Raw genomic sequence first — 15,118 nt, forward strand, 5'->3', positions numbered from 1 at the left:
GGAGTGTCGGCGGTGACCTGCGAGGAGCAGGGCATTGTGGGAGGTCGGCGTCCTCTTCAACATGAAGGGAGGAGGAGAAACAAAGCTCCCGCCGCCCGCTGGGTCGGATTCTAACAGCCGCACCCGAGTGTGTGGACGTGGTCTTCCATCTTTGTGAGGACCAGTCGACTCAGAAAAGACGTAAAAGATGTTTTTATAAAGTTAAGACGTTTTAGACACTGGACACATTATTTCCTCAAGTTAGGATGTGAGTTTTGTCTGTAAAGTTTTAGACTTTAGACTCATTATATCTGTGACGTGTTCACTGGAGCAGAAGTCCTGACACGTTCCTCACATGTTCCTCACATGTTCTGCAGGTTCTCTCTGTGAGAACAAACGTCTGAGTCAGTGTCTCTGGACATGTTCTGGATCTTCTCCTGCAGCCTCCTTAAAACGTCTGTAACATGTGTGAGTCCATGTGAGGAACCAGCAGGACGATGTGTGGAAGCTTCCCAGTGATCGAGAACAAGGTGTGGAAGCTTCTCAGAGAGCGAGTGGACGTGTGGACGAGGTTTCTAACACGTGACGTGAAACTAAAGAACACAAAGATCTCAGGATGAAGAAGAGGAGCCGGACACGGAGAAGACGAAGACGTCCACTTGGAAAACAGCTTCAAAACTCAAACTGGTCCTCACAGAAATAGAAGAAGAGCCTGAACACCTACACACACACACACACATACACACACACACCTACACACACACGCACAGACACACACACACACACTCCGCCTCCCTCTGGCAGCTCAGCTGACAAAAGGCCAATTCAAAGCCAAGTGCTCTCGACGGCGTCTTAACAAGCCACCGGAGAGCCCTCGAGCCAGGGGCCCGCTGGGTACACCCTCCACACACACACACACACACACACACACAGGAACACACACACACACACACACACACACACACACAGGAACACACACTCTCTCTCTCACACCTCCGACAGATTGACCACAGTAATTGAGTCTCCATTTGCATCGCAGAGCTTTCATCGTCGGCCCGATCGTTCTGGACGCTCGGCGCCGTCCAGGAGGGAGGAGACCAACACACACACAGCAGGTGGTGTGTGTGTGGGTGGTGTGTGTGTGTGTGTAACAGAACATGTATCTGCATTTATCAGATTACAACGTCAAAGAAATGGAGTGTGTTTAAGTGTGCGTATTTTTGTATGTTAATGTGTGTGTGTGTTCACTTGTCGTCAGGGAGAAAAATGAACAGGAAGCAGAATCGTGCTGACACGCAAGGAAACAAGAATCCATAAAGAGCGAGCGGCTCTGGAACATGATCGCTGGTTAAAGAGGAGGAGGAGGAGGAGGAGGAGGAGGAGGAGGAGGAGGAGGAGGAGGAGGAGGAGGAGGAGGAGGAGGAGGAGGAGGAGGAGGAGAGATGGATAAAAGATGGAGTCGAAACCTTATAGATCTAACGGTTGTCATGGAGACGCGACGTCCAAATGGAGTTCACAACAGTTATTAAAAATGTGAAACGTTAACATTTATGTTTACTGATCAAATTTCAGTGGATTTGATTTATCTGTTAATCTGTGAATATAAATAATAAGTGACATATTAACGTGTTTTCATTTTTTCTACAATAAGAACGAGAAGGAAACGTTAAACTTACACCTGAAGCTGTTGTGTTAAATTATTGTTGTGGAGATATTAAATAAATAGCTGTAAAAAAAAAGGTGTAATTTTAACTTGATGTTTTTAAATTGTGTTGAATCATTAATTTGTATTAATCTAATTTATTTAACAGTTTAAATATCTTTATCTTCATGTAACATTGATGTCATGTCACTAAACGGCTCCGGTCTCTGATGTGTTAGTTACACACATATTTAATAAATCATTGCAATGTAACAACTGATGAAATAATAATAATATGAATAGTGTATCATTGAGGGGGGGGGGACGTTCCCTGAGAACCATCAGAAGCGTTCTCTTCCTGTTGTGATGCCTGGCGCCTCCTGGTCGGAGCCGCTCGCCGCTCGCCGCTCGCCCTCCACGACAACAGGACGTTAATGACTCTCTCTCTGTTTTTGGCCCGAACTCGTCCACTTCTCCGTAGACGAGACTTTTTTTTGCCAATTAACCGGCATCTATTGCCATCCACTTAATTAGCGGCATTAATGTGATTTCTTTGCACATAGTCGGGCAATTAGTGGCGCTGATTGAGTTTCATTCGATTAGCCTCCGCAAACACGCTAATTGACGCCCGAGCTGCAGATGCACGCCGCTCAGGAAAACCTGGCGTTTGGGTGCTGGAGGGGGTTTGTGTGTGTTTGTACTGGAGTGTGTGTTTGTACTGGAGTGTGTGTTTGTACTGCAGTGTGTGTTGATGTGTTAAGTGATGAGTTTTAACACTAATTTACTGCATCAGCTGCTCTAATCGCTGACGGACGTGTGCACTTCACAGGGAGGAGACGTCTCAGGCGAGCGGCGGCTCCGCGGGGAATCGAACCCACGACTCCTGGAGTGCCTTGCTCAGAGGGACGGATCAGAACCGGGCTGGGATTCTAACACACAACCCACTGAGCTCCGGTTGTGTTTAACTTCACCCGTCGTTCATTCTCCACTGATTCCACTGAGTTTCCTTCAGTTTCATGAACCAGAGTCGAGGTGGAGGAAATCTGTGGTGACATTGATCTGATACAGACGTCAGGGTGTGTGTCTGTGTGTGTGTGTGTGTGTGTGTGTGTGTGTGTGTGTGTGTGTGTGTGTGTCTGTGTGTGTGTGTGTGTGTGGTAATAAAGCTGTGTCGGGGCAGGATGTTGTGCCAACAGGGCAGAGAGCCGGGACAATTAGCAGAGACATTACAGCTGATATTCACATCATCAACGCCAGCGTGGGCAAACAGATGACGAGCACTAATTAATACACAAGTCATCACCAGAGTGTGTGTGTGTGTGTGTGTGTGTGTGTGTGTGTGTGTGTTATGGACAAGCAGTTTGTGGAAACATGCACACAGGAGGAAGATAAAGATAAAGAGCTGCAGATAGATGAGGTCAGAGCAGCCTGGCACTGCAGACTGATAGGGTTTGTAACGACACTGTGTGTGTGTGCGTGTGTGTCTTTGTGTGTGTGTGTCTTTGTGTGAGTGTGTGTGTGTGTGTGTCTCTTACGTGCAGGCTGGGGTGGTAGGTGAGCAGTCCGTTGTCACACAGCGTCACGTACTTCTTCTTCCACTCCTTGTTGAGGGTTTTCCCGCTTCTCTTCAGCAACATGCCCTGAAAACACAACGACAACAACGTGTTCAACACAACTCACACACAACTCACACACAACTCATCACCTCCGTGTGGGTGTAGGTGGACTCCTGACTCCTCCTACTGCAGAGGAGGCTACTTCCTGTTAACATCACATGACCAGCGTGGAGAGGGTCCCTGCCTCTCTCTTATCTCAGGGTTTGGTCTCCACCAGCTGCTTTTATTCTGAAAAGCCTGAACCTACATGAGGCCCGGGCGCCATCGGCTGAACGCCAGACCGACACGTGGCGTGCGTCCTCGTACACACGCCACGTGTCGGTCGCTCCCTGAGTTTGTGTTTCTTCTTCTCCTCGTGGTCGTGCTGCACATCGGACCGAGCGACTCGTGGTCGTGGAGCGACGCTAACGAGCTGAACGATGACACCAGAGTTCACTCGCTCGCCCAACAACACTTTCACTCGCTCGCTCAGCGGCGCCGAGCGGAGCCGGACGTGAAGCAGCGAGAGAAGATGGAGGGAAATAATCACTTCTTTAATTGTGTAACTTCTCTCTCTCTCTCTCTCTCCTACGCACATCAGCTGCGGCTGACTGACCCGTTTAGGCCGAGCGAGCGCCCCCCCGCCCGCTCGCCGCCCACACTTCATTTGAGCTGGATTCATTAGGTGAGAGAAAGAGAGAGAGAGCAAGAAGGTCAGCGAGCGAGCGATCGAAACCAGGGAGAGAGAGAGGGATCAAAAGGAGGAGAGAGAGAGAGAGAGAGAGAGAGAGCGGTGGGGGGGATGGGGGATAAAACTGTCCACTGATTAGCAATTACCGCGGCGCTGCCACGCGTGTCACTTCACCGGAGCTCGACAACATTAACACGCCGACAGACGATATTAATAGAGTCCAGTGGCGAGGGGGGGGGCAGGGGGGCGGGGCTGATGGACAGAAGCCTGCTCTCCGCCGCCCTGACCGCTCAGCTTTCATTAAGGTGCTCGGCGGTGCTGGGACATGGCGGCGGCGGCGGCGGCGGGCCCGGGGTGACCCCCCCCCCCCCGGCACGTTGGGCTGTAATGTGCGTTGACATGACGACAGGGAGGAACGCCACAGAGTGACAGAGGAGGTGGGAGGAGCCCCGTGGTGGCGTGGAGAACGAGACGGCGTGAAACAAAGAAGAACGACTCAAATACCTCAGTGAGGAGAGGCCCTGTAATACCACCAGGGGCCACCAGGGGGCGGGGCCACCAGGGGGCCGGGGCACCAGGGGCCACCAGGGGGCGAGAGGGGGACACCCTCATGCCCCCTGGTGACCACTGGTAAATCTTATACTTCAGTTAAAACTCTAAATAATTATGTGGCTGAGTAAGATTTCAAATATATTTAAAATATGTCATATTGATATACAACTTACATATTTTAGATATAATATTTACACATATTTCTTTCTAAAATAAATGTATATATATATTTTAAAAAATCAATTCATTATATAAAATAGAGATGGAGTTTTACATCTGCAGCTTCCTCCATGAGGCTGTAGTGATTAAACCTGAGCTCATGATGATGATGTGTGTGTGTCTGTGTGTGTGTGTGTGTGTGTGTGTGTGTGTCTCTGTGTGTGTGTGTGTGTGTGTGTGTGTGTGTCTCTGTGTGTGTGTGTGTGTGTGTGTCTCTGTGTGTGTGTGTGTCTCTGTGTGTGTGTGTGTCTCTGTGTGTGTGTGTGTGTGTGTCTCTGTGTGTGTGTGTGTCTCTGTGTGTGTGTGTGTGTGTGTGTGTGTGTGTGTGTCTCTGTGTGTGTGTAGCTTCCTGCTGCCGGCAGCCGTGCAGCTGTCACAGCAGCTGATCGTCCTGAGTGAACGAAGCTGCAACATGTTTACAGACGAGATCAGATCGACTCTCATCAATCACTGAGGAAGCTGCAGTCACACACACACATATATATATATATTTTTACATATATATATAACGTATTAACTGTTCACTCTGAAACTCCATCCCAGATCTAGATCCACTAGATCCAGATCCTTGATGATTCTAAACAACTAACAACTTCCTGTAGATCCCGACTCATCCACGAACCTCAACAGCTGTGATGGTTTGTTCTCTGATCCTCAGACACAGATGTTCCCATGTATTTGAATTCAAAGGTTTGAGGAGGTGAAGGAGGTGAAGGAGGTGAGAGGAGGTGAAGGAGGTGAAGGAGGTGAAGGAGGTGAAGGAGGTGGAGGAGGTGAAGGAGGTGAAGGAGGTGAAGGAGGTGAGAGGAGGTGAAGGAGGTGGAGGAGGTGGAGGAGGTGAAGGAGGTGAAGGAGGTGAAGGAGGTGAAGGAGGTGAAGGAGGTGGAGGAGGTGAAGGAGGTGAAGGAGGTGAAGGAGGTGAAGGAGGTGAAGGAGGTGAGAGGAGGTGAAGGAGGTGAAGGAGGTGGAGGAGGTGAAGGAGGTGAAGGAGGTGAAGGAGGTGAGAGGAGGTGAAGGAGGTGGAGGAGGTGGAGGAGGTGAAGGAGGTGAAGGAGGTGAAGGAGGTGAAGGAGGTGAAGGAGGTGGAGGAGGTGAAGGAGGTGAAGGAGGTGAAGGAGGTGAGAGGAGGTGAGAGGAGGTGAGAGGAGGTGAAGGAGGTGAAGGAGGTGAGAGGAGGTGAAGGAGGTGAAGGAGGTGAAGGAGGTGAAGGAGGTGAGAGGAGGTGAAGGAGGTGAAGGAGGTGAAGGAGGTGAACCGCGGCCGAGAGGAGGGAACAGGAAGTGGAGGCTCGGTCTCTGAAACAATATTTCTTCACTTCTGCTCGTCCGTCCTGACGAGTGATCAGTCGGCGGCAGGGAGGAGCTAATTGAACGCCGCGCCGCAGCCCTCCTGATGGGTAATATCTCTCATTATTCACCCCCCCGGGCGGCGGGACACACGTCGCCTCTTATTTTACCTTCAGCGGGGGGGCGAGGGGTGGGTGGGTGGGGGGGCGGCAGCCATGACAGCTCACAAGGTCTCCACACGGGAAAATAGATGTGGAGAGATAAATACATCCTCACATCTCCTCCTCTGCTGCGCCCAGGCGCCGCTCCGCCCCGCTGAAGGATTGTGGGTAGTGCTTCGGAAAAGGTCGCTAGCTCGAGGGGGGGGCGGGGGTGGGAGTGGGGGGGTGGGGGGGCGAGGAGATGAAGTCATTTGTTAGGCATCCGAAAAACGTCCAAGGGCGTTAGAGAGGTTCACGACTTCTTCTGCTTTTAACGACAAAACTGAGAGACAGGAAAAGGCCATGTTCTGTTCCTGAGGAGAGGAAGCAAGGGAAGGAAGGAAGGAAGGAAGGAAGGAAGGAAGGAAGGAAGGAAGGAAGGAAGGAAGGAAGGAAGGAAGGAAGGAAGGAAGGAAGGAAGGAAGGAAGGAGGCAAAGAGAGCAAAAGAAGGAAAGAAGGAAGGAAGCAAGGAAGCAAGGAGGGAGGCAAAGAGAGCAAAAGAAGGAAGGAAGGAAGGAAGCAAGGAGGGAGGCAAAGAGAGCAAAAGAAGGAAGGAAGGAAGGAAGGAAGGAAGGAAGGAAGGAAGCAAGGAAGCAAGGAGGGAGTCAAAGAGAGCAAAAGAAGTAAGGAAGGAAGTAAGGAAGAAAGGAGGGAGGCAAAGAGAGCAAAAGAAGGAAGGAAGGAAGGAAGGAAGAAAGGAGGGAGGCAAAGAGAGCAAAAGAAGGAAGGAAGGAAGGAAGGAAGGAAGGAAGGAAGGAAGGAAGGAAGGAAGGAAGGAAGGAAGGAAGGAAGGAAGGAAGGAAGGAAGGAAGGAAGGAAGGAAGGAAGGAAGAAAGGAGGGAGGCAAAGAGAGCAAAAGAAGGAAGGAAGGAAGGAAGGAAGGAAGAAAGGAGGGAGGCAAAGAGAGCAAAAGAAGGAAGGAAGGAAGGAAGGAAGGAAGGAAGGAAGGAAGGAAGGAAGGAAGGAAGGAAGGAAGGAAGGAAGGAAGGAAGGAAGGAGGGAGGCAAAGAGAGCAAAAGAAGGAAGGAAGGAAGGAAGGAAGCAAGGAGGAAGACAAAGAGAGCAAAATAAGGAAGGAAGGAAGGAAGGAAGCAAGGAAGGAGTCAAAGAGAGCAAGAGAAGGAAGGAAGGAAGGAAGCAAGGAAGGAAGCAAGGAAGGAGGCAAAGAGAGCAAGAAGGAAGGAAGCAAGGAGGGAGGCAAAGAGAGCAAAAGAAGGAAGGAAGGAAGGAAGGAAGGAAGGAAGGAAGGAAGGAAGGAAGGAAGGAAGGAAGGAAGGAAGGAAGGAAGGAAGGAAGGAAGGAAGGAAGGAAGGAAGGAAGGAAGGAAGGAAGGAAAGAAGGAAGGAAGGAAGGAAAGAAGGAAGGAAGCAAGGAAGGAAGGAAGGAAGGAGGCCAGGAAGGGTTCATGTGACTAAAGCAAATGAAGGAAGTGGAAGCTCCTGCGGAGACAGTTCCTCTTCACTCGGAGACTCGTGAAGTATCGTTAGGAAAAGGTCGCGGCGCCGCAGGGAGACGGGATGAGGTCATTCGTTAGCCGTGGATCCGTCGGGCGCTCGAACCCGCGGGCTCCTGATGGAACGCGGCCCTGAATCATCCCGACGCTCACGCGGGACGAGGTCTGGACGACTTCTCTCTTCTCAGGCGACAGGTGAAGAAATAAATCCTGAAATCAACTCTTCACGAGTCTCTTTGTGTGGATGAGACCACGAGACGCTAATCACTCCATCACCCCCCCGCTGCAGACAATGGACTCTCCCGCGGCCTCTTCAGCAAACTGACAGCGAATCACGGATCAGATACCGGGGGGGGGGGATGAGTCTCGGCCCTTTTGTTCTGTAACGTCCCCGAGAGCCGGAGGTTAGATTAGAGGTGTCAGCGCCTGCAGACAGCAGGGCGGGGGGGCGACCGCGAGCCACAGAGAAGCCGGACGATCCCGCCGCTATCGTGGCGACCATCTGATCCAGCCCGGGCAGCGCCGAGGTCATCCATCATCCCGCAGACGCAGGAGGGAGGTGTGTGTGGCGGCCCGATCGTTGGCGAGGAAACAACAACACGGAAACACAAAGAGGAGCGAGCGCCGCAGGTGGACATCACAGGATCAAAGGCCGGGGAGGTCACGAGTTATCGCCACAGGAATCCGATCGGACGGCGGCGGAGGAGGAGGAGGCGGAGCTCTGATGATGGCGCCACCCGCCAATAAACCCCATGAAGAAGAAGAAGAACGTTCGAGAAACTACGAAGCAACATCTGAACTTTCTAAACATTCTGCTTCAGTTTGAATCAATAAAACAAATCAACCGTCTGACAACAGCGCCACCTGCAGGCACAGGTCATAGTTCAAATAGAGAGTTCAGAAATGGTTTGATCACATTTCTTCATGAAGAATCTTGAGGATGTTTATGTTTCATATTTCCTGAGGAAAAACCGTGTGAGAGTTTTGTATCTTTAGGAACCTTCAGATCTTCAGAAACGTTTGAGTTTGATCACCGAGTGTTTTCTAAAAATCTAATTTGTCGCCCAGAATCCGTCGAGGTAAACACGAGAGGAAGTCGACATCAAGACGCTCGGCAGCTTCCGTCTCAGGGACAAGGTCGGCGTTGATGAGGCAAGGACGGCGAAGGGCACGCCCAGGGGAGCAGGACGCCGGATCAAATAAAACACCAGCGAAGAAGAAGAAGAGGGGGGGGGCTGAGGAGCCTCTGATTTATCTGAGAAGAGTTCTGGGTAATTAATTAGAAACTCAATTATCCAAACCGTACTCCAGCGGTCTCTGTTCATTAGTGAAACACCTCGGCCGGCGCCCGGCGCCCAGAGACAGGAAGTGAGGGGAACAACATCCTCTTCCTCAGTGAGGCGCCCGGGTCAGCTGGCTCTGTCCGGTTTATCATCACAACACAAACGCACACAAACGCACACACACGTGACGTGAAACAACAAAGTGACCACGGGGACACTTCCTCGCCGTCGCCCCCCCGCTCCGTGGAGAGCGCGGCGCCGAGGCGTAATGAGCACGATCTGAAAACGCTCTTTGATTGACGCGTGTGTTCGTTGTTTTAATTATTTCTCAAACTAAAAAGGGAGAAATCTCATTTCCAGGGGTTAGTGTGCATGACAAAAATGTCATCATGGCCAAAATGGCTCCGAGCGGCGACAACCTTTCCCAGGGAAATGATCCCCCCCCCCCCCCAGCCCCCCACCCGGCGGAAGGCGGTGGCGTCGCCCTCGTTAAAGCCTCGAGAGCAGGTCTTTAATATTCACCGTCTTAATTAGGGCTGCAGTTAATTTCATTAAATTCTTTGGCTGCTAAATGAAGCAGATTATGAGACATCTTTTATTGCGAAGCGTGAAATTACAGCCTGCCCGCTGCCAGTGGGGGGGGGTTGGGGGGGGGGGGGGGGGGGCGACGCTAATGAATTACAGGGTAAATAACACCCGAATTAACCATCCAATTTAACTCCTCAGCAAACGCCCGGCGCCGAGGGCGAAGAAGAGTGGACTCGTCAAAACCACCGAGCGCTCGCGACCCCGAGAGACAATTACTACCACGACAGTAATCAGGAGGAAGAGGAGGAGGAGGAGGAGGAGGAGGAGGAGGAGGAGGAGGAGGAGGAGGAGGAGGAGGAAGAGGAAGAGGAAGAGGAGGAGGAGGAGGAGGAGGAGGAGGAGGAGGAGGAGGAGGAGGAGGAGGAGGAGGAGGAGGAGGAGGAGGAGGAGGAGGAGGAGGAGGAGGAGGAGGAGGAAGAAGAGGAGGAGGAAGAGGAGGAGGACGTCCGCAGCTTTAAGACTTGTGTGAGAGTCACAGACTAAATGTTCAATTACAGCAGGAGGTCGAGAGGTCAGAGGTCACAGACTCGATTAACACTTAGCAGCAGCAGAGAGTGAAGACACGAGTGAGGAGACGAGTGAGGAGACGAGTGAGGTGAGGAGACAAGTAAGGAGACGAGTGAGGAGACGAGTGAGGAAACGAGTGAGGAGACGAGTGAGGAGACGAGTGAGGAGACGAGTGAGGAGACGAGTGAGGAGACGAGTGAGGAGACGAGTGAGGAGACGAGTGAGGAGACCAGTGAGGAGACGAGTGAGGTGAGGAGACGAGTGAGGAGACGAGTGAAGAGACGAGTGAGGAGACAAGTGAGGAGACGAGTGAGGAGACGAGTGAGGAGACCAGTGAAGAGACGAGTGAGGAGACGAGTGAGGAGACGAGTGAGGAGACGAGTGAGGAGACGAGTGAGGAGACCAGTGAAGAGACGAGTGAGGTGAGGAGACGAGTGAGGAGACGAGTGAAGAGACGAGTGAGGAGACAAGTGAGGAGACGAGCGAGGAGACGAGCGAGGAGACGAGTGAGGAGACGATATTTCAAACTTTTCTGGTTAAACGGTCGAAACTGGAAAGAAGAAACGTTCTGATCTGGTTCTGGATAAACTTGAAGGAAACGTGTGGACATGAGTAATATTCTGATATAAACTGCTGCTTTACTTTGACTTTATCCACATCTGAACTATCTCTATTTTGAAGAAGAAATTATTCTCCTTTAATTAGTTTTTTTTCTGAGTTTAGCAATAAGTCGTCTCATCTTTATTCGTCTAATAAATAAATGTAAACTTCTAACGTGTGGAACTGGTTCAGGTCAGATTCTCTGATGAGTTGGTGACAGAGCGGATGCAGCCGAGAGGTCACCAGAGGTCACCAACACCCAGCGTGTGTGTCTGTGTGTGTGTGTCTGTGTGTGTGTGTGTGTCTGTGTGTGTGTCTGTGTGTGTGTGTGTGTGTGTGTGTGTGTGTGTGTGTGTGTGTGTGTGGTCTCAGCGGCTCGGCTGCCGTGTCGGAGGAAATTAATTTGTTAGCCTGTTGGTTTTCAGAGCTCCTCGGCCTCTCTCTCCGGTAATTATCGGCTAATTAGCGTCGAGGAGCAGATGTCGGAGGAGCCCAGCGCCGTCAACAGCCTCTGTAAACAAAGCTGGACGCACCCGCCAGACGAGGAAGAGGAGGAGGAGGGAGAGGAAGAGGAGGTTTGAGCTGCGACTCCACATGTGCTTCCTGGTTCAGGTTCTAATCACCAGGATCTGAGCCACTGAAGTGAAGCTGTGTGAGATCGGATCAGGTTCTTCATGTTCCTCATGAAGAAGAAGAAGAAGAAGAAGAAGAAGAAGAAGAAGAAGAAGAAGAAGAAGAAGAAGAAGAAGAAGAAGAAGAAGAAGAAGAAGAAGAAGAAGAAGAAGAAGAAGAAGAAGAAGAAGAAGAAGAAGAAGAAGATGTAGAAGAAGAAGAGAACCTCCGTCACCTCGAGGCCGAGAGACGCTGTAATGAGATCAGGACGAGTGACGAGCCAACAAGTGGGTTAGACAACCACGTACACACACACACACACACACACACGTACACACACACGCACACACACAGGTAGAAGACATGAAGAAGAAGAAGCCCAGAGCCACCATTAAAATCTAATTAACAGAAAGTCTTTTCTTCATATTCTAATCTTGATATTTATATCCTGAACGACTGGAAGCTCTGAACTCGGAGGACGTGTGACCCGACTCTCCTCCGCTGCGTCGGGCGAGCGACGCCACGCCGCTAATCTCTGTGGCAGATGTCAGAGCGCGTTAGGGCCGCGTCCCGGCTCCTCCTCCCTCCGAGGTACGATGCTAACGCTAATGACGACAGGTTGACGAGGAGGAGGCGGCTTGTGGCCGGGGGCGTCGGCTCCTGATGGAACTGGATCACTTTGCTTTTAATCATGTGTTGAATGTGTTGCTTTAACGACTGGTATTATCCATGAACACACAACTGCACACTTCTCTCAACAACATCTGAGTGTGTGTGTGTGAGAGAGCAGGTCGACAATCAACTGCAAACACACAACAGACACACAAGACGACTGAAAGAGACAAATCACTACAAAGACACACAAACAGCCACAGTTTGATCTCAACGTGTAAATAACGTTAAAGTGATTGTGTTGGACGTCTCATTTTAAAAACACGCTGTGAGCTGATTAACACTCATTAGTGAGTCAACCAGCTCCATTAATATTAAACGTTCATATTTACATGTGAATGATTGTAAAGTCGTCGCCTGGAACCTGAAGATGATTCTAACACAAAGAGAATCTGAGGATTATTCAACAGATTCTGTTTCCTCAAGTCAGAGAGAAACCTGGAACTCTGCTGCTACATGATCGCAGGAGAATAATCGAGTCAGTTGTTACGTTAAAAAGAGGCAGAGCAACAACTCATTAGAAACAAGCGTGGACACACAGACACACACACACACACACACACACACACACACACACACACACACACACACACACACACACACGAGGGTGTAAATGGAGCGTTAATGGGGAAAAGGCAGTTGAACCTTGAATGTGAAGTGTGATCTCTTCTTTCACCCACATACAGTCTTTGTAAAACACACACAGACACACACCCACACACACACACACACACAGACACACACACACACACACACACACACACACACACAGACACACACACACAGACCCACACAGTGTAATGAGGCAGCAGGTCTGTCGTGGTCACCGAGGAGAGAGCGACCACAGGGAACCATCAAATCAATTAACTTCCACTTCACAAAGATACAACAGGAGGAGGCGGTGCCTCACAGCGCTGCCGCTTCCGCTTTATTCTGCTCCCGTGTGAGTGTGTGTCTGTGTGTGTGCGATGTGTGTGTAATGTGTGTGTCGGGCCAGGCTAACTACGTGTCTGCCTTTATGAGCTTGACTGGGATCAGCAGGGATTTTGTTGAGCAGGTTTTGTTTTAAGGATTTGAGAAGAAACGAGTGATGTTAGTGATTTTAATATCTAACTGACTCCTCCCCTTCCTGTCACACTCGCGTATGTGTGTTAAACTTCACAACTTTACTGTTTCCTGTTTCCTGTTGAGTGAAGGACGAATCTTTAAAGAAGCAGGAACATTTTAAAGGTTGTTATCTTGTTTCTGAGATGATTAACCAGCTGATGACGACTCGGTGAATTAACACAACTGACTCCGCCCCCCCAGCTCCACCACTGCATTACCACCACAGAAGAAGAAGAAGAAGTGCGTCTGAAGCCGTCAGGAGCTGCGGAGCGATTCTCACACGACGGCGTTCAGCAGCAATTAGGATCAGCTCCCTCTCTCTCTCTCTCCTGCTCTGTCACTGGGTCTCTATGTCTCTCGCCCACGCCTCCCTCTCTCTCTCTCTCCTGCTCTGTCACTGGGTCTCTATGTCTCTCGCCCACGCTCTCCTGGCGAGCTGGCCCCTAATCACAGATGTGATTTGTTCATTAACAGTTTACAAACGAGGCCGCGGCGTCGACACAAGAGGCGACGATTAGCGCTCACTAATTGCCTGATTTGCCCCGCCCCCCCCCATTCCCTCACACCCCCCCCCCTTCACCCGCTGCTGCTCCAACATGAGTGGAGCTTGTTTTCTACAGATTAGAAGCCAATTCAGGTGCTCGCCATCGCAGCAGGAGTCTGTGTGTGTGTGTGTGTCTCTGTGTGTGTGTGTGTGTGTGTGTGTGTGTGTGTGTGTGTGTGTCTGTGTGTGTGTCTGTGTGTGTGTGTGTAGACGGTGGCGCTCTCCCTCTCTTTGCTCGCCCTCCCCTTCATCCCTCTTCTTGCTTTGCTCCTCTGAAACGCTGCGATCAAAGCGCTGGCGAGGAGGAAGAGGAGAGGAAGCAGCTTTGAAGGAGAGAGGAAGAGGAGGTGAAGTGGACGAGCAGAGGGAGGAGAGGGAGTGAAGAAAGAGAGGAGACGGAGGAGGGAGAGACGGAGAGATCCCTTCCCTCTCTCGTCTCCTAATGATGTGGTTGGAGGACCCGGGAGAGACCCTCGCTCTAATTGATGTCAAGTGTGTGATTTCACTGTTAATCAAGGCCGAGGCGTCACACGCAGAGAGAGAGAGAGAGAGTGGGCGAGCGAGTGGGCGATCAGACAGGAAGTGGCTCTCTCACCTGTTTGATGGGGATTGCTCGCCCGCTGCCGATGCTGTCGGCCCGAGCCTCCAGGCCTTTCTTCTCCTTGTCCGGCTCGTTGGCCTTCCTCGACTGTGGAGGAGACGCAGAGCTTCATCATCATCATCATCATCATCATCATCATCATCATCACCATCCTCATCACCATCATCATCATCATCATCCTCATCATCATCATCATCATCACCATCATCACCATCATCAGACAATCAGGAGAATCTCAGTAAAAGATCCTGATCCAGAAACAGATATTCATTTGGATCCTTACTGATTCTAATCCTGAACCAGATCCAGATTCTTTACCTGATCCTGATTAGGGTTCTAAAGGGGCGGAAAGTTTCCGGTAAATTTCCGAAAACTTTCCGGAAACTTTCCATGGGAAGTTTAGCTCGGGAATTTTGGGAATTTTGAAAAAAAACAAAAACGCAAATTAAACGCTGAGCAATAACAACATGATTCAAAACTCTATTTTAAAGATGTATGGAACGTTGAGTTTCAAGCCTCCACTGTGCATTCTTCCATCACATGCACAGATAACTCCCAGCATGCTTCACTCTACAGCAGGGCTACTGAGGCCTGCTGTAGAGTGAAGGACTAGTCAGGTAAGTTTCCATGATATTACTGGGAAAATATATTAGCATGCTGATTGAGGATTGTTCATCTGTTCATCTAGACTATTTCCATTCATTTATCCATCAATTGTAAAACATGTTTACAGACGATTCCAATTGTTTGGCTAACTATTTATATCTCTGGCATTGCATTAGTGTTTTTTTACAAACTTTTTTCTCATCTTATTCTACAGAACAATGCCACGTGCACTCTCTCATGTGTGGAGACATTTCACCTCATCCAATGTAGAAGGAAAGGCTGTGTACATCTGCAAATACTGTGCAAAGACCTATGTTAAGAATGACACAACGATGCAGAAGCATATAGTCAAGTGCCCAAAGTTTCCTCAGGGCTCAAAT

General features: G+C 50.2%; 1 protein-coding gene across 1 annotated transcript in view; it reads right to left on the reverse strand.

The window, feature by feature from the left end:
• agap1 (ArfGAP with GTPase domain, ankyrin repeat and PH domain 1) overlaps positions 1 to 15,118 on the reverse strand; it is a 101,776-nt gene that overhangs the window by 35,045 nt on the left and 51,613 nt on the right. Inside the window, exons 10-11 of the mRNA XM_061066905.1 lie at positions 14,127 to 14,219; positions 3,157 to 3,261 (exon numbers count right to left, since the gene is read on the reverse strand). Coding sequence (XP_060922888.1) covers positions 3,157 to 3,261; positions 14,127 to 14,219 — 198 coding nt within the window. The remainder of the gene's footprint in view (positions 1 to 3,156; positions 3,262 to 14,126; positions 14,220 to 15,118) is intronic.

This window comes from Limanda limanda, chromosome 23, assembly GCF_963576545.1.
Source record: "Limanda limanda chromosome 23, fLimLim1.1, whole genome shotgun sequence".
Taxonomy (NCBI): Eukaryota; Metazoa; Chordata; class Actinopteri; order Pleuronectiformes; family Pleuronectidae; genus Limanda; species Limanda limanda.